The sequence below is a fragment of the Seriola lalandi genome, unplaced genomic scaffold (assembly GCF_002814215.2).
Source record: "Seriola lalandi dorsalis isolate HSWRI2012SDOR001 ecotype SW California unplaced genomic scaffold, Sedor1 jcf7180002054973, whole genome shotgun sequence".
Classification (NCBI taxonomy): domain Eukaryota; kingdom Metazoa; phylum Chordata; class Actinopteri; order Carangiformes; family Carangidae; genus Seriola; species Seriola lalandi.
Window position 1 is genome coordinate 716663 of NW_019525523.1, and position 19693 is coordinate 736355.

General features: G+C 40.8%; 1 protein-coding gene across 3 annotated transcripts in view; it reads left to right on the forward strand.

Moving 5' to 3' along the window:
- The first annotated feature begins 16997 nt into the window (after window positions 1-16997).
- The window catches only part of spock1 (SPARC (osteonectin), cwcv and kazal like domains proteoglycan 1), an 88193-nt gene continuing 85497 nt past the window's right edge, over window positions 16998-19693 (forward strand). For 2 of the 3 annotated variants that reach the window (XM_087171061.1, XM_087171063.1), the window contains exons 1-2: window positions 16998-17092; window positions 17706-17840. In XM_087171061.1, coding sequence (XP_087027187.1) covers window positions 17709-17840 — 132 coding nt within the window. In that variant the 5' untranslated portion in view covers window positions 16998-17092; window positions 17706-17708. The remainder of the gene's footprint in view (window positions 17093-17705; window positions 17841-19693) is intronic. The other variant, XM_087171062.1, reaches the window with a different exon arrangement.

A 19693-nucleotide genomic window follows, 5' to 3' on the forward strand; every position in this document is an offset into this window, starting at 1 on the left:
GTTTTGATAGGATGTTCTCTGCATTTTAAGGACATCTATCTATCTATCTATCTATCTATCTATCTATCAAGTGTATTCCCCTCCTCCTAGACATTTCGATGCAAATGACAACAATACATGATCCTCATTTTTAAAAAGTTGGTGCAATATGATTGAATTACATTACATCTTTAATAAAATAGATTTTATTTAAAAAATGTATTATCTCCTTTTTATTTCACATACTCAATATGAAACCCCTCAGAAATGTATGTCTTCTGTCACACAAACAATAGTAAACATGGGCAGCTATGCAGCGCATAACATTTTGGCCAGCTTTGTACACAGCAGTCCCAACATTTCTTTCAGTGTGGGATTTTTTTTTTTCATTGGACAGCTAGAAACAGCGTGTGATTGGACAATGTATATCTGCCATTAACTAAATCACAATCGCTTAACTTCAATGTGTCAATACTTATGATATTTAGGGAATCTGAGATTAATAAATACAGCAAAGGGGCTATTAAAAGCATGTTAATGTTATGTTGGGATACAGCAATTACTAATCCAACACCATATGTGGCTGAGATTCAACACACACACACACACACACACACACACACACACACACACACACACAATGTCACACTGGTATTCTGCCCAGAAGGGTCTTTTCTAATAACCCTCTGATAAGAAAGCGTTTATATGGATCCTGAAGTTCATCGACACGTTTAATACAAAAGAAAAGCCTCTGCCAACTAATGACAACTGCCTCTTGATCTAATCCACTCCTTCATTAGTTAAGGGCTGAATGAAGGAGGAAACAGAGAGCGACACTGTAATGGAGAAGTGTTTTACCAACTTGACTGATGCCTAATTAATTTCTCCCCATCTTTGTTCAATAGAAACTATAATTATGTGTTTGGTTTATTAAGAGCTCGGCCGTGGGAGTTAAGGGAGTGGATGAGTGTGTATGGAGAGAATCAAGATGTATTTTCAGATCTTAGGACTGTGTCGACAGCTTTACACTGATTTCCATTATTGGCTCTCTGTTTCCTGTTTGTGTCAAATATACGAAAGCATTTCTCTCTATCCATGTCTTTTTTTCAAGTATCAATGTATTTAAAAACAACTTCCTCTGCTGACTTGAGAGTGTACCTATTGGGTGGTTGTATCACCGTGTGCATCTAATGAATATCTTTGTTTCTCTTCTATTCAACCACCCATCTTCTGCCCCTTTTCGATGCTTTACGGTCATCTTTGATAAGAAGTTAAAGTTAAAATGCCCCACAATGTCCAGTATGCTCTCTCTTAACTTTCACTCTGTAACTTTTTCCTTTTTTTTACCCTCCGTTTTGACTGCATGTCTACTGCAAATAAACTTCATATAATGCACAGGGATGCAGGATTTCTCAGGGCAGAGCTGATGCTGTCAAATATCATGCAGATTAGGTATTTCTGCCTCACGCTTGCTGACAACACCTATTTTCTTATTGTCTGTGTGTGTGTGTGTGTGTTTGTGTGTGTGTCTGTGTGTGTGTGTCTTATATCTTATCTTTTACACGCACTTCTCTCTCTTTGCTCTATCTCTCACCCATATTATGTGCTGTCAACAACCTTCATATCCATCATTGCCCAGTCCAACTATCTCCCTTTCTGGCTCCTCTGCCTTTCTCCTATTTCTTTTGTTTACCTTGCCTTCTTCAGGCTGGCTGTCACAGGAGAATATGCAAAGATGACCCGCTGACCTTTAAAGGAAGGCATGCCAAATTCATTGAATGACCATAAACTAGGCCTTGGCAATATGGCTAAAATTGTTATGACGGTAAAAACTACATATCAGCCGTTAATGATAATTATTGATAATATTTAATGACCTATCATTAAACTAAATTATATAACAATACAATTAGCCCAGGACGAAATGGTTGAAATCCATACCACAATGTAAATAAAAATATGTTCTGTTCTGAAATTGATGCAATAGGACTAATGAGGCAACATTACATATAAAATACTCAATTGTTAGACATGTAATATACTCTCTGCTATATTTCATATATTATTCTGTTTCCTCTATTCTCTCCAGCTTCTTCCTCATAATGGAAGTCTTAAACTCATGAAGTTTAACCTCATCACACACACAAGCTGCAGAAATGTACCAGTCAAAACACACACACACACACACACTCACTCTCTCACACTCACACACACACACACACACACACACACACACACACACACACACCTCAAGGAAATACAGATGCATGGGAGGGAGAAAGTTGGAGGCCACCAGCAACAGCATGATAGAGCTACACACAAAAAATAATGAGGCTGTGTTAAGGACAGAACAAATGAAGGGGTGTGAAGGCTAGAAAGATTTGAATCGATGAAAGACACTGTGGGACAACACAGCTGAAACTGCAGCCAGTGGCTGAATAGGCAGTGGCTGCTATGCCAGATTTCCTCCCAAATGTTGATTGATAACTCGATGATTTTGATACAGAATGCTGCCACTTACAGTTATAGCTTATACTGAGAAAAAAAATCTATACAGTCTATTCTGTGTGATACATAATAATGCATAACAAGTCTTGCTGAAAAATAGCAAGCTGTTACATTTATTGCCAGAAGTTTCCCCAAAACAGCAAGAAAATGAGAAAAATGGCTCCTTTACAGGCAAATGCCTCCTTTAAAGACCAAAAATTATAATAGCATATATCATGTACAACATATTATGGATTTCCTTTCCAATTACTTAATCTCTAAATAATTAGATGACCCTGGTTCAATCAATATGCTATGGACACACTGTCACAAGCATTTGGGCTAAACAGACTGCAGACTATAAATAAACATATGGTATAATGTGAATAAAAGTTCTTCACTTTGTAGTTGGCCCACTGCGAAGAGCTACATGACTTCACTACAAATTGATTTATCCATATGCATCATATCACATCCAGATAATGACAACACAGTGCTATAGTGTGTCGGAGGCTAATCACAACAGACTCTGTAAGCACTGAATTACAGAGCAGTGTCACACGTTTTGGAGGTCACAGCTTTAGGCACGGTACATTAATGTGGCAACACAACTTAAATGCGAAACCGCGACAGCAAAACCATGCAAATGAAGAATGATTTGCACTTACCGTTTGTACTTGAAAGTCATTTTCGTCCGTGTTGGGCTGAGAGTCGTCCTTGACGAATCTTATTCCGACTGTAAGGATGAAAAATGTCCTGCCTACTTGTCACAGTATCCGGCTTCAGTGGAGAGGCCGCTGCTGGTGGAGAACAGCGGCTAAAGCTAAGCAGTGAAGCTAAGCAGGCTAACGCTGACACAACGGCGTGTCCCTCAAAAGTTAACTTTATGTCACAGTAATTTGCTTCTTCTTATGCAGGTGACTCCTGATGATGAGGGTGTTTCCTCTATTTCGAAAACGAAGTTTTTCCACTTGTCTTTCAGTTTTGCAACCACGGCATTAATGCAATGTAGCCAGAAGGTTACAGGTGTGTCGATGTCTGTTTCCCTCGGGGCCAGTGTTTCCCGTCACGCCCTCCTCCGCTGCTGGGGTCTGAGTTGGCTTGGTTAAACCATGGACGGATTATGAGACGATGGTCGCCTGAGCACAAACAGGTAGGCCCCTCACCCTTCCTGTAGGACCCCCAAACTGAAAGAAAAACAAAGTTGTTGTTAGTTTTTTTTGTGGTGGTTTTGCATCTCTTCTGGATTGTTATGCATCTCTTTGTGGTCACTTTGTCTTTTAACTGAGCTCTGTGACTTCAGTCGTCACTTCATATGAGGCACTGGTTCAGAGGCCCCCTGTCCTCTCAGGCCCCTGGGCCTGGCCGTGGTATGCCCGTTCGCTACTCCAACAACAGGTCAGGCGCAGCAGAGATAACAGGTTGGGGTTACAGTAAGGTGAAGGGAATAAGGCATTGACAGGGAAATTGATTTTGACACAACTCCTGGTTTCATAGCAACAACATATTCAGGTTCAAATGCAGAGAAGGGGCAAGAAAAGCACAATGGCATGCTGGGAGCTCTCCTCTTGTGTAAATTTGGGAACATATCATTTCAGCATAAAGTATATTCATTATTTCTATCATGCACTTTTCTTTCAGATACACTTCCCAATCAGACACTGTGCAGCGTCCCATGAGGCTGACAGTTACCTATGGTTTGAAAGAGGACGCTTTTACTGGAATTGCTTGCTATGATTTTCCAAAAAAAAAGAACAAAGCAAAGATTGCTGATATCAGAATACAAAGTTTGCAAGTTTATGCAATAAATATCATCAGGAGTGTTGGATTCTGTGATATCCTTCGGACTTATTGAAAACACACAGTTCACATATTTCCATGAGAAATAATGAGACAATTTAATTTCACTGTTCTACACCGAAACCTAATGGGACCATCTGATCTTACCAAACTTGTCTTTTTAATTTCTTCCAAAAACAACAGTAACCTGTTGCCCAGCTCCTGCAGCTGGGCAACAGCTGCAGGAGTATTTGATTCTTTCCGAAATGCCTGACTATGGTAACACTTAAAAACATAAGATTTTAGGCTACATATCTATACATCATTTTCTTCAAATGTCTTTTACAAGTTTGAAATCCAAGCAAAGTCAATTTTGATGTTTACGAAGCGGGGGACTGTGTGAGGGACAGTGTTGTTATCAAGGCTGGATTACCAACCACTCAATGTTGGCAAGGACAGAATCAACTAAAATGGATCCAGTTTTAAATCCTCATGTCTTATCCCTGTCTTGTGGAGGGACCCTGTTTCATCTAGTTTTAAAACCCTAATGTGGTAACATGTTTCAAAATGCAACTATGTTCAGTCAAATTACTGTAGTATATTTAACACAACATGATTCCAGCATTGAGTACTGCTCGGTCTTTGGAGTATAATTATGCGCAACAGGATACAATACGCAGAAAGAACACAATGTACTTTAGTACAGTACAATGAGTACTGTAGGTGTAGTGAGTGGTTAGTAGGGGCCCAACAATGACGTTTTTGCCCCAGGTCCTCCTAATAGTTTACTGTAATCCAGCAGTGGTTGTTGAGCCGTAACAGTTCTTCTCAGCAGAATACCCAGGTGACAATGTCTTCATTATTATTCTGTCTGAGAACAGTGCAACATGTCATGATAAACCCGAATCATACAGTAGCATAATTAGACACACATCGCCTCTGTTGACAATATTATCTATCTTGTCACTTCAGTGTTTTCTGAGTGTCTCTGAAAAACTGATGACCTTTATGATTTTTTTTTCTACTCTGTCATTCTAATTGAATCTGAATTAAACATAATCCAGTGTTTGATATTTGACCTATGGCCCAGATCAATCTGCTGAGACACACACACACACACACACACACACACACACACACACACACACGACAATACAGAATAGCCTTTATGTCAGGCCTTAAATTTTAGTTTTGCCACTTTGTGCTCAGTCTACCAAATCAAAGATAAAGAGTGGACAGTGAAATTTGTCTACAAAGTCAGAATTCGACATCAGTCCCAATCTATATATGTTGACTTGTTCAAGCTCAGCCGATGGATCCACTCTCTATGGTTTACCATGTATTCAAACGTGGCCTTGACTTTCTCATAAGCACCACCATTAAGCGTCTGTTATGGGTTTAAAAGCGATAAGTCTCTACTCTCTCTTTTTGCTTCTGAAACTATTGACAAGGCCAGCAACACATTGATCAAGGATATCTCAATGGTAATTTTTTTAATGAGATTTCATTCACCATCACAATCCAAATCCAGAGAATTTGAACAAACTCCTTGTCAAAAACTTTATAGACTTCTGAAGCTCTATCCCCTGATGTTGTAGCCTGACCCTATTCCTCTAGTGAGTGCTGTTGCAGCCTCCCTGTCAGACGCTCGCTTTTTCGTCCTTCATGCTGCTTGCTTTTTATTACCCACTCTTATGGCCACTGCCTTTATGGGTAGAATCATTATTTCATTTGAGTTACAGAAACACCTCCAGTGTAGATTGCAATAACTTCTTTCAAAAGCCATTGAAAGGTGATTGGAAATGATGACCTTCCAGTTACAGTCTTATTTCTTTAGCCTTTCACATTCCAACAATTCATTCTGTAATGTAGTTTATATTTAAACTGCAGGTTTGCTTTAGTTATAGGCTGTTTTACTGCAGTTTGATCTGTGCAGCCATCCACCACTATATTCCAAGGGTGATAAACCCACCTTGTACTTGTGTTGAAACCACCATGGTTTGTGGTAATTTGTTGTTTTTTATCAGTTTGACCTGTTGCATTAGGTTTCTGTACCTCCCTGCAAAAGGGTTAGTGATATTTACTCCATTTATTGGATTAATTTATTACTATATATGACATTGTTAGATCTTTAACACTGATGCATCAGTGGGTATGTAGCCCTCCTGCCTCCTCCAAAGGGTCAGACAATAAATCTGAGGGGTCATGATAAGACTAATAAAGAACAGAAGAAAAATAAGGTACTGCAAAAGTTCTAAATTTCTGTCTGAAGTGTTGTGCGGTAGAAGTATTAAGTTGTACAAAACTGAAATACTTGAGTAGTGTAAAGTACAATCATCTGAAAATAACAGTACTTGACTTCATGTGCTGAGTTACTTTCCACCTGCCTTGTATGAACTACTGTGTAGCTTCTACAGTGTTTCCTATATAACAGTCACACTTGTTTGTCTTTGTTTTAACAGTTGCTTTACTATCATATGTATTGTCTTTTTCCTGCCTCATGTGTTGTTTTGAAGTTACTAGATGCTCATAAACCGCCAGTGTGGCACCCCTGGCTGTGTTTCATTTGTTTTCCTCTACTCTCCTTTTCTCTCCTCTCCCTTCACCGGTGATTCATTTGTTTTTCTGGTGAAAGAGATGAGGGCAGGAGAGGAAGGCGTCTTCACGGGTGGCTGCTGTGGTAACAGAAGTTGGGGATTAGATTTCACACTGTGTGTGTTTGCACATGTGTAAAAAGTTATTTCCAGGTGTGTGTTATAAGAGAATGTGAAAGATCTAAGTCAGGGCCCCAGGTAGAGTTTATCACTGCCTCTACGTCTGGCTAACACACGATATTCATAGAGCATAACAGATCCTGTCAGGCTCCACTCCTCACCTGGTCAATTATTTCTCTGTTTGTCATTGAGCTTCTTTATCTTTTATTACTTTAACCAGGTCATACACATTTTATCCCAGAGAAATCTAATCTTTCATTTTGCCATGAGACCCTGCTGTTTGCTAATTTCAAAAATAATCAGAAAACTATCTGAGCTTTTTACTATTCAGGGATGTTTTCTTTGCTGACAGCACCAGTATAACTGAAGTGCTGCTGTAACCATGCAAACCATTTAACCTGTCCAATGCCCTTGTAGAGAGGCTTTGATGCTGTTTGTGTCTGTGTGACATGTAATGTATAAACCTGCCTGACCCTGCTGCGGAGCTCCTAGAGAGACAGTTAACAGGCTCTTCCGATGTTGTATCCCTCTATCTGCGTGCCTCTCAGTGCGTGAATGTTTTCAACTTACAGCTTTCTGAATTGTTGCCCAACAAAAGGACCTCTGGCAGAAGCAGCCATGTTGTGCCTGTCCAAAACAATTTGGGTCACACCCAGAGAAACAGATAAGAAGGGTGCTCTGAGACTCATCCTGAGCTCATGATGCAAAGTCTGAAGAGAGTTGAGGAGGAGCAACCGAGTGAAGGGGCAGTAGAAGTGATATAAAGTCAGAGGATGAATAAGTGCAGGGACTGAACTAGAGATGTAATTCAGCATTTTAAAGCTGTAAGGGAAGTGAAGAGTGGGATGAGAGAGGAAGCTTGCAGTCACAACAGGTTTGGGTTGTGGGAGCAAGAAAAAATGAGAAAATCTGACAAAGACAGAAAGCGCCAAAGAGAAAGAATAAAGTAAAAGAAGAGCGAGAGTGAGCATGACAGGCTGGATGAGCAGACCCTGGGATGAATTGAGCCCAAGTAAGACCAAGTGAGAAGTGGGAGCAAAACTGAAGTTTGTGTAGGTTTACATGTGGAGGGAAAGTGAGAAAATATATTAGTAACACGTGACTTGGTCAAAGAAGGGATGGGAGAAAGTCAGAAAGAGACATAATGACACTGCCTGCAGAGACCCTACAAAATATCATGCACCTTTAAATTTGATGTTTTTTTTAGTTCTCAATAAGTTGAAAACTTTAGGGGTTGAGCTGACCCCCAATTTCAATTCTATGCAAATTAGTATGGTAGTGATAAAGTATAAACAAAGGTGTTCCACCACTAAAAATACACCGGAGTGGAATCTGCTATCACTCCCAAACTTGTTGATTAAATGTTTTACACTGTAAAAGGGAGATTATATTATTGAATAGGCCGAAAAGCAGTTGATGAGCTTAGCAAAAGTTCAATCAGGAAAACTATCTTTATGCTTACTCTATTTATTACATATTTTTCTCTCTCTATTTCCATCTCTGCTACCAATCTTATCATCTGACTTATATGGGGCGATTACACTTTTCAATTCAAGCATTCAGATTTTGCCTCGACCTCAGAGAGCCAGTCATCTCCTTGCTGTCAAACCGTTCCTGTCTCTGCTGCTGTCTGCTGTCACTTTAGTGTCAGACTGATGCAACCGCCTCCACCAGTTTCCATTAGAACCAGCTGTTCAATGGTTCCTTCCAGTGGGTTTATCAGAAACGCTGCTCCACATGACATCCATCCAGATATTCAGCTGTTCTTCAAGACACCATCCGCAGTATATTCCTTTACAGCTCATGGCGAGACTCCCCCTGTGAAACGATGGTGTCACAATGGCGTCTAATCGCCACCATCTTGTAGTCCTGTTGCGCACTCTGAGTCAAATGTATTCATTTAATTACCCCTGTTATAGAAATATAATTATATGATGTGAAAAGAGCAGAGACTCATTTGCCAGAATTGTGGACAATTACAAGCTGCTGGGCAGGCAGCAAAGACAACTGAGTTTCCTGTGTGGTTCAGCTGTATGCAGCAGGACTCAGGCATGAATCTACAACACTAACCATCCCCTGAAACCTGAATTTGAGTTTTCTCCTCTCTCTCTATTGCTGCAAAATTCAAAAAGAAAGCAAAAGATTCTGTCTCCCTTGTGCAAAAGACCTCCTCAAGTAGACTTAGTGGGCTCTTTATATGTGCACCTTTTTTATATGTTGGATTTTCCTTGTGTGTTGTATTTCTTATATCATACTCGAGTTCAAGGGCGGTTTTCAAGCCTTGGGTAAAGCTTTTACACAGGGATCAATCTTCTCTACAGGCTCATTCTACTAAATAACTCACATACTGACAATTGTTGCCTCTTTTATCGTTGAAGTGCCAATCATTCCAAATACTGTAAAATATAGTTTTGTAGAAATATACATACCAGTTGTCTTGGCATAACAATTGGTGTGTCAGGCTGCACTTGAACTTTAAGAAGCTGCCGGCTGAATGCTAAATGCTTCCTTGTGGAATATTAATACATTTTTGATCAGGCATGCCAAGAATCCATCTTTTAGATTGACTGTTTTGGTATGAGGCAGGGTGTGCTCTTTGGGGATTATTTTGACCTGCACCAAAGAAAATGAAGGGAACACATATAGAGATGGATTGATAGATAGAGAGGGGGGAGTCTTCTTAATTGGCAGTCAGAGCCTGTCAGTGTCAAATGTTTGAAAGAATGAGTGATTTGTTCAGGAGAGAAAGAGACTGATTTAGACTGACAGTATCCGCAAATATGAGACAAATTTTGAGGAACTGTGTTGGAGCATTAATTTGATCATATTAAACCGTCTCGCTGCAGGGTTAATGTGTTGGCTGCTCACACTTTGGGAACCTTACGTCCTCCATTCTTTACTTACCTTCTTTCTTCCTGTTATTATGGGGGGTAAGAGCACTAAATCCATTATAATGTCCCCAAATTTTGCTCTTAGTATATATGAAGGCGACATATACAGTACATGCTACCACAGACCACATAATATGATCACAGGCAGAATAGAACAACAAGTAACAATTTGTGCACATATACCTGTCAGCAAAGTTCAGAGATAATAAAATGTAAGGGATGAGTGGGTTTTTTTTTTTATAGTCATTCTCTGCGGATCCAAAGTGTAATTAGCTTTCACGGCTTCAACTTCCCTTTGAGAAAACCTCGATAAGGGTAATCTATTTCCTCCCACTCTGAGGCAGCTGCGAGCCCACCACTGTGGTCATTTAAAGAATTTCCTCTCTGTCACCGTGGGTAGAGAAGGCCCTGTATCTTATCAAGCTGGGAAGCAGTAATGACCATGGATACGTTCACACCTTTACTCTGGATCATCCGCCAAAACAGAAAATAACACCCTGGCATCATTTTATGTCCTTATGTCTTCACTCTGCCTTATTACAACAAACAAACAAACAAACAAACAAACTGACTCGCCATTGATTCCTGATTGGACAGTTTCAGTGACCTATCATCCTTCTACCTTGGCACCAAATCCTGTGCTCAATATGTTTTTCTTCTCTGCTGAACTAAGAAGCAAAGAAAAAAAGACACACTTATATGTGATCATTGGTCAAGGCTGAAACATGGTTTCTTCTGTCATAAAAAAACAGACGCTTGTGTTCAATTTTTGCTGGCTTTGGCAGTAAAATCAGACAAAAGTATATAGTTTAGCTTTGCGTCCAAACAAATGTCTCATGCCCAAATCGCACAACCCTGTGGTTACCCGAGATTGTATTCACACCATAAAGAAAGCACAATGTAGTTAATTGAAAATGACTTAAACTGTCTCAGGGTACCGGCTTGGTCAGTATCTGAGTGTATTTGGCCACATTTTTCAGCACCTCAACTGCTCTGCTTCATTGCACATAATGACCCCGACACAGTGTCAAACATCCCCCCCATGGGGGGCTTTTGTTTCTGGTCCTGGTCTCTGGTGAGGAACTCCTCCTGAGAGAGCCTCTCCGAACTGCCTGAGTCAAGAAACCTCTGTGACCTTGCATGTTGCCTCTTCACAGCTACCCTAGAGGGAGGCCAAGCAGCTCATGGCGCTCTGCTGCATTGCAGTGCATCTCTCTTTTTGTGGTGTCCCCTCTAACAGTGGGCTGCCATAGGGAGATAACCTCTCTGTGTCATTGCCAGTCTATAACATTAAACTGTTTCCTCTGGAATATCTACTTGAACACTTGGGAATCTTAAGACCCTGAACACAACACTAGCAGCAAAGTGCAGTGTTGTTAGAGCCTCTCAAATGTTTTTTTCTGCACTACGGGTCTATGCTACGAAGTAACTCTTTTTTTTTTTTTTTATAAATATATATATATATTTCTATATAATATTTTTTTTCTATTCATTACTATCTTTCCTGTCCTTGGCTGTAACCTAACTGTCCGTCTTAAGCTTTGTGACTTGTCTGTCTTTCTAGACGAATGGATTGCATCACACTGTAGGAAAATTTATCAAACTTTTACTTCTGCTGACTACACTTTCTCTTTTTCCTCTCTCCCTTCTGATCTATCTCTATTTCTGTCTGTCTTCTCTTTATCTACAATATGTGTGTCAGTCTCAGACACTCTGACTTGGATGTACTTTTTCCAGAAAGCCTGTATTCTGAATTATGTTCGCTGTGTTCTTCCAATTTCATCTTGTGTGCTCAATTGCTGCGTTTCCCTGAGAGGTCTGTGATGTGTCAAGGTTCTGAGAAGGAGGAGTAGGACTCTACATTATTTACTTGAGGATCTTTGATTAGAAAGAAGAAGATATTCTAATGTATCTGGGAAGTTTTTCTACTCCCCACCGTTTTCCTGCGGTAGAGGTTTCAAAGTGGTTCCCTACATTTGGGTATTAATGTTGTTTGTCCTAATTTCAAGACAAAGATCAGCCAAAAGTCAGTCAGTCTCTGAGTTGTTAGGTAACGTTCTTTAGTTTTGAAGTGTGGTGAATGGCAACTATCAGCACCATGGACAGCTCCTCTGCCTGCAGCGTTTACTTGCTTCATTAAACCTCACAGAAGGCACCGCAAGACACCAAAATACTGGCAAGGCTTCTACATGTTAATGTGCTGAACACGCAGGTTAACTAATTACAAATTAGAGGTGGAAATAACGATTCCCTTCTAATTGTTTCATTCAGTTCACTTCACAGATTTGTCATTCACTGTGTAATTTGTTACAGAATCTGACGGTCTTCAGTTCAATTGTACGTTAAGTCAGTTGCTGGTTCAACCTGTTGAATTCAGTTCAGTACAAAACTGTTTCTGTGGCTTTTGTGGTCTTTCAGCAAGCTTTTAACAGGAAGTATTCATGGTATTCATTCAGTCACTAGTGAAAAGCTAAATGACTAAAAGCTTCTGATTCATGCAGAGACAGTGGTGATTCAGTGTAGTCAGCAGTCAGTCAGTGCTATCAGTATCATGTCCTCCAGTGATATCTCAGTGGAGAGAAAATCAAATCTAGCTGATTGTATAAATACATACACTTTGTATCATACATGATTGTTTTTTTTGTTTTTTTTTCAAATGCTGTGGTGATTTAGAACTTTTCCAAACCTTGACAACTCTGCTTCTCACACAGACATTAAGGAAAATGACAGAAAAAAAGGGGCACCCATCTCTTCACTTTGATATAAATGCAGTAGTGCCCGAACAACAGAGGAAAACATCAAAGCTGGATGGGGGTTGCTTTTAAAAGAGTCAGATATCTGTAGTGATTTAATGTGTTTACATGCTGAACGTTATCCCATTATTATTTGGATGCTAAATTAGTCCTTTTTTAGATTGGGCATGTCAACAACATATTCTGTTTACTGTCACTAAAGTCCTTGATGAGGAACTGATTAGGATATGTATCCGGCGTATAAAACCATCTGTCGGGATGCTGAGACATTTATACTCTTTATCCCATTTGCTGGTGGGTTTCATGCTCAGTGAGTTTTCTCTTTTCATCCTGTGTGGAACGTCAGATGTGTGATTGGATTTACGAATGCCCCCAAGAGCACCAAGCAGAAATCGGGAATTGTTGTGTGATGGAAATGCTACAGTTTGCAACATTTTTGCACCTTTCACAGTGGGACAGCCGAGGCAGATATAGGCAGATATCATCTCAGAGGCTGATGTGGTTTATGATCACCGTCCATTCTCAGGCAGATTGACTGAGCTGTTCTCCGGAGTCGCTCGAGCAGAACTGAAGTTCTCGTGCACAAGTTAAGTTGGAGGTGCAAAGCTCATTAAGAAACAGTCTATCACACCCCACTGCTCACTTTCAAACATCTGCAGCACACTTCCCCTTCCTTTTCTCTTTCTCACTTGTTTCCAACACGCCTACACACACACACACACACACACACACACACACACAAACACAACCACACAACTTTAATCTTGTTTCATAATTTTTTTTTCCATCTCTCCCCCACTCCTTCTTTTCCTTTCACCATCTGCACTTGCAGTGTGGGGGATGTATGACTGTAAATTTACTGCTGAGACACTGCTCCATTTTGCTTTGTTTCATATATTTTGATCTTTACTATTCAAAATTGGAGCCCCTGCAGCTGCTCTTATCCTCCATCTCTCAGAGCCCCCCTGGTGGATGCTGGGATTTAGAGAAAGAGAGGGAGAGGAAATCAGGAGAATAACTGCCTGAAGTGGGCCTGGATTGGATCCTTTGAGCTCAGAGAGTGGTGAGTCTCTGGCTAAGCTGCTATACACAATAAAAATGATGTTTGAAAGCACAGGCTTTCGTATCATTTGAAAAGAAAAAAGTAAAAAAGAAAAAATTTCCCTACCTCCGATGCTCTCTGTCATACATTTATCCATCCAACCACGCTGTCTGTTACAGTTTACATTATGGGGATAGATCGCTTTGCTACATCAAGTTTCTGTCTAGTATTTTCAAGTTTGTAGCGCTGATTAATCCATTAATACTTAAAATATACTCCCAGTGTCTTCAATTACACCTAAGGATATCTTGTTCCATCTCACCAGCTGCTTGGAGCAATTCAAGGAAAATGTATCTTTACTGGTGTTGTGCATATTGATCGCTCTCACTCAAGTCTAAATGTAAATCAAAATGTAAATGTAAATAAGGCATTTGGCAGTAGCCGAAGGACAAATGATCGATCTCATTTCCAGGACTTGTCCCAACTTTGCCCAGATTTGCTGTAAATGTCAGGGGACCCGTTTAACACAGGCTACAAAACTATTAACATATACTGCATATAAACATCGTGTAAGAGCTCCTAAATGTCAAAATCAAGTGTCTCATAGTCATTCAGCTCATAAGCTGCTTATGAGCTGAATTCCACCACTCGCCCAGTGCGCCCTTTTACAAGATGGCACAGTGAGAGATGTGCTTTTAAACCTGGAAGCCTCATTATTTGCAGATGTTCTGCAGACTTTCACTTCTTTCCTTTATAAGGTTGTTGTGACTGTTAATTCCAGGATAAGATAAGAGGTTTTTCTTTCTTTCTCCTTTTTTATGCAATAAACATGTAAATATGGAAACAAAAATAAGCCCTTAAATGCAACTATTCTCAATTTGTGGCCCTCAAATCCCCATATGGCTTCATGGGCTGCCAGAGTAGTAGCTACTCTTTTGTCTTTTTCATAGCCTATAAAAACTGCAAACATGAGCTTAAGTCCGGAAGACACCTACAGAGTTTTCTCACTAAATAATATATTGTTGCAGGAGTGCAATTGCAAATGTAACAGCAAAGTAGAGCTCAATACAAAACTTAAATGTCAGCAACTTTTCCTGTAAAAAAAAAAAAAAAAAAAAAGTACAAGTCTGGAATTCCAATCTGTTAGACCTTTAAAATGTGAGTTAAAGCATAGCATAAACTACAAAATAGAACTTTTCATTGGCTTCATTTGTTTTCTTTCTTCTATAATGTCATTTTTGGTTTGCAATGACTAAAATGAAAAAAGCTGGAGGTTATGAAAATTTATAATTTTTGTATTGTTTGTTAGTCCCACTAATTAGACTCTGCCTTAAAAGTGTCAGTCAGCGCAATGCTGAAAAGTGATTGGTGCCACCTGTGAATGTATAATATCAAGCCATAGCTAAAGTAGATTTCATGGACGTTGACAGTCACGTACAAAAGAGTAAGTGTTTTCCGCTAGTGGCCTTGGAACAGCTCACATCATTTTGTCACTTTCTGTATCACAAAACACTGAATAGAAAAGTTAGACAACTGCAGGGATCAGGATTGAATACCACAGGTCACGGTCACTAAGCCACAAATATCTTGACACAATAAAGTAGGAACTAGATGGTAAGTGTTAATAATAAAGATAATATCTGTGTATAAATCTGCAGAAAGACCACTTTCTTAATGGACTGGACTGATAAATTCTGAACCACCTGCTACTGTAAATGACAAATGACTCTTTGTGTGAACTGTCTGGTTTTTCTCTATAATAAAGGTCTTGACCTTACCTTGTAAAGTGCCGTGAGATCATGTATATTATGATTTGGCACTATACAAATAAAATTAAATTGAATTGAATTATGACATTCAGAGCAAATTTGTAGAGACATACATGCAAAGGGAAAGTGATCCTAGATGGATTCAAGCACCAGATCTTCACCCAAGTTGTAATTTTATGTTGGTAAACTGTTATCATATCAAGTGAAAAAAAAAAGGCTAATGTAATCTCTGATGGCCTCTCTGGTGTTCACCTGCTTCATTAAACCACACAGGTCTGCTGGAACAATCCTGATGTGTGTGTGTGTGTGTGTGTGTGTGTGTGTGTGTGTGTGTGTGTGTGTGTGTGTGTGTGTGTGCGTGTGTGTGTGTTTTAAGGGCATCACCAGACACAAAACACTGGCAAGGCTGCCACCTGTTCTTGTGACAACCATCCTCCACCCAGTTAATGCTTTAAACTTTGACTTTACATAATGTAGACAAACATGAGACACACACACATACACACACACACACAAGTTCACGCACTGTGTTTTTCACTGCAGAAAACACAGTTGCAATGTAAAACTTGTCTTTGTGTTTAACCTGTTTCATTTTTAATGAGATTTGACTCTGGTCCGGGAAACAGAAAATACAAAGAACAACTTGCAGTGGGCCTGTAATGTATAGGGCTTAATTTTCCTGTAAGGAAAAAAAACATTTTAGCACTGAACCTTTGGTGACAAAACAATCCAGACTCATTAAATAGTACAATAAAGTATAGATGTACAATACAATGCTAGGTAAAAACAAAACCTACATTGCTCAGGCAGTGCAAAGCAGCAGGTCAAGAGGACTACAGAAATGCTGTTCTTGACTACATTAACCCTGGTCAGAGTTTGAGGCAACTGAAAAATAAACTTTTTAGAGAACTGTGATGAAAAGCTATTTATGTGAAACTGGGGGCGATAAGGAGCTGCGCCAGTCTCCTGCGTGGCTTCCTTTGTGCAGAAACAGGTCAATAAAACAGACTCGAATTGAACCACAAAGAATAAAGGACAGTGTTTCCACGAGACAGCCGCACTCACCACAGACACCAACACGGACAGCTGTCTTCTGGCTGACCTACACTCAGACAAGAGACTTTCCAAAGTGAACAAAACTCCATCTCCATCTTTATACTCCCCCAAATTGAACTAGTTGTGACAGATCTGCGGGACGTTTCAGGCACCAAAACTGCGCTGATCTTACAGTTTATGTAACTTCATTGTGTTTACTGTGGTGGACACAGGAGCTTGAATTCCACAACAGAGGTGCGTGACTAAAATGAAATTTGTGTTTGTACACCCTGAACAGCGCTTCTTCGACACGGCTCCCAAATCCTGTCTGCGCTCTGGTGTGAGCATAAAAAAAAAAAAAATCCCCCTGCTGAAAATCAATGACACGGTTAGTGCGTACTGGGGGAGAGAGAGAGAGAGAGAGAGAGAGAGAGAGAGAGAGAGAGAGAGAGAGAGAGAGAGAGAGAGAAGGAGGCGGTGTCTGGTGACCGAGGAGGAGGAGAAAGCTCCCGGTCCGCTCGTCCTCGCTTCTCCCTTTTTGCCGTCAATCCTACAAGCAGTCGGGTGCTACCGGAGTGCCCGGGGCCGTGGACTTATTCTCCCCCGGGAATCATCAGCATTGGACACCAACGAACTCTCCCAGGTGGGTAAAAGCACTGTTTGACAGAGAGAAATATTAATTGGAAATGAAAGTCAAGTCGACTTTCGTGGTGGTGGTGGCGGTGCTGCTGCTGGATGGAGAAGAAAGCAGAAGAAAGCCAAGACAAAAGCTCCGGTGGTGGTGGTGGAGGAGGAGTGGGGGGTCGGCAATTGTGTTGACGCCACTAATTGCTTTTTAAATTGGCGGATGGGAAGCTGGAAAGCTAATCGTTTCGCGGTGCCCCCATCTGCCGCGGTGACAACTCTCCAATGTTTATAATCCGATTAGAAGAAGGATCAGCAATTTGATAAAACGAGCGCTCTCTCCACACTCTGTGAACAGACACAGTGGTTCCTGTGCCCCCCCCCCCTTCCACCCCCCTCTGTTCTATGTTCTGTGATGACACTCTGACCCACTCTGCGTCACAGTGTGAGAGTTATGTGTTCTGTAAAGTGTGGATCCCACTTCATCCTGCTCTTCACACACTTCGCAGCAACCCTCTCCTCACTGTGTCAGGCAGGTTCCCCCATCACTCTGAATGGCTCTATCCGTCTTACAGCCCTCTGCTTTTTTTCTTTCTCCCTCTCCCTCTTCTCTCTGTCTTTTTGCTTTTCAGAAGATGTTCTTCTTTCTGCTACCTGTCGTGGCTCTCTTGCTGAGCAGAGAAACGGCGGTCTCCGGTAACAGTAACGACAAATGGCTGAGCACCGTGGCTCAGTACAAGGACAGATCCTGGAACAGATTCAGAGATGTGAGTCGCATTGAGAGACACAACATGTAGCCAAAAGGGGCTCTTTAATTAGCTTCATAGTGTGTGTGTGTGTGTGTGTGTGTGTGTGTGTGTGTGTGTGTGTGTGTCTCTTTATGTGTGTATGCCTTATTGTGTGTGTGTGTGAGGGAGAGGGAGCGCACTACGCCCTTGATACACCCTGTGAGTACTTGAGCACTTGCCAGAAGGCATAATCCACCTTGTAGAAACTCAGCAGGTTCAAACCCCGGTTGAAGACAGTCAGACTCATAAACAGAGAACATTAGATTTCTGCACGTGATGGGAGATTTATTTGACTGACTGATTGATTTCCCGGCTGGATTGCCCGTTTCTTTCTCAAGTAGCCACACCATAGCAGTGGGCTTTCATCTCTTGATAAGTGAACGGCTGTATTCTCATGATCTCTCTGAAATCGAACACACTGTAAGGGTGCAGTCTACAAAGGAGACAGTGCACTTAGTGTGTGTAGAGGCATGTGCGTAGTTCAGATGTAGGCTACATCACTAAATCCATTAAGGAGAATCACTGAGGCTTGTTTCTTCAGGGATATCAGGCATATTTTTTTCCCAAGTAGCCATGTTAGCGCTACAGTTGACTGCAGGCCAGCTGACTCAATTCAACACAGATGCATCTGGGTGCATAAACATTTGTGTATTACTCTCGCCAAGATTGACTGACAGCGATTGAGACGACCGAGACGTTTCGAAAGATGTATTTAAAACTTATATGAAATGCTCCCAAGAATCGTCTCAAGCTTTGCCAGAAGGAGGACCTGGTGTGTAAAGTAGGTGCTTTGTATTCTGAAGTGCTAACTGCAGTCATACTGAGATGTAGCTCCAATTATTGTTTAAAAAAAAAAAAAAAGAGAGAACAGAATCTGTCAGTCTTTTTTTTAATATAGATCCCCAGGTTTTTACAACATACCAAATATCAGGCTGAATTTTGGAGAAATGTGTATAAAACTGCACAATACATCCAGAGTATTTCCATTTGATGGAAAGATTCAGCGATAAAAACATGCAGTCTTGTGTTTGAATATTTCACTCAGTATAAACATCATGTATCTTCGATGAAGAACTGGGAAAAATCATGTGATGCTGCTAAACAATGTGACCTTAAAGCCACAGCCAAAAATCTTATCGTTGTAAAGTGCACAACCTCCTCCTCTGTGTGAAACAAAGTCAACTGCTGGTAAATTCAGGAGGTTATTATACCTCTCGAGCTCCCTTAAATAATTTACTAACTGAGACCAAACCTTACCCACAAACATTTAAGCATGCCATTTGTTCTTTGAAGAATTAGGACAAACTTGTGTTCTTTATCCTCAACACCAAAATTTTACCCCCAAGCCCTGGCCTCACCTGGAGAGTACTGACAATGCATAACCAACACACTCTCCTGCCTAACCAGTCGTCCTCTGGCAGATTGTGACAGTAGTGTAACCACTGGCGTTGTATTTCATATACCATACTCTTTCATTGTGATGTCTTTCGCTGCCTGCTAACATGTTTTCCAGAGATTTCAGTAGACAGTGGGCTAACTTTGGCCTTATTAGAGCTGGCCCTCCCTATATACTGTACTGGAGCCATGATGTGAGAGCTAGTATTAGTCATGTCTGTATACACTCAGTCAGGGCTCTACTACCTGCAGTGTGTGTGTGTGTGTGTGTGTGTGTGTGTGTGTGTGTCTGTGTCTGTGTGTGTGCTGCCCACTCTTTATTTCTCTCTGTGGTCTCCCTGTGCAGATGAAACTCATTAACAGGAAACTGTCAGTGGAGGGCGGAGGACAGGAGTGGAGAGGAGGGAGGGGAGAGGAGGTGCAGTGGATGGGGGGGT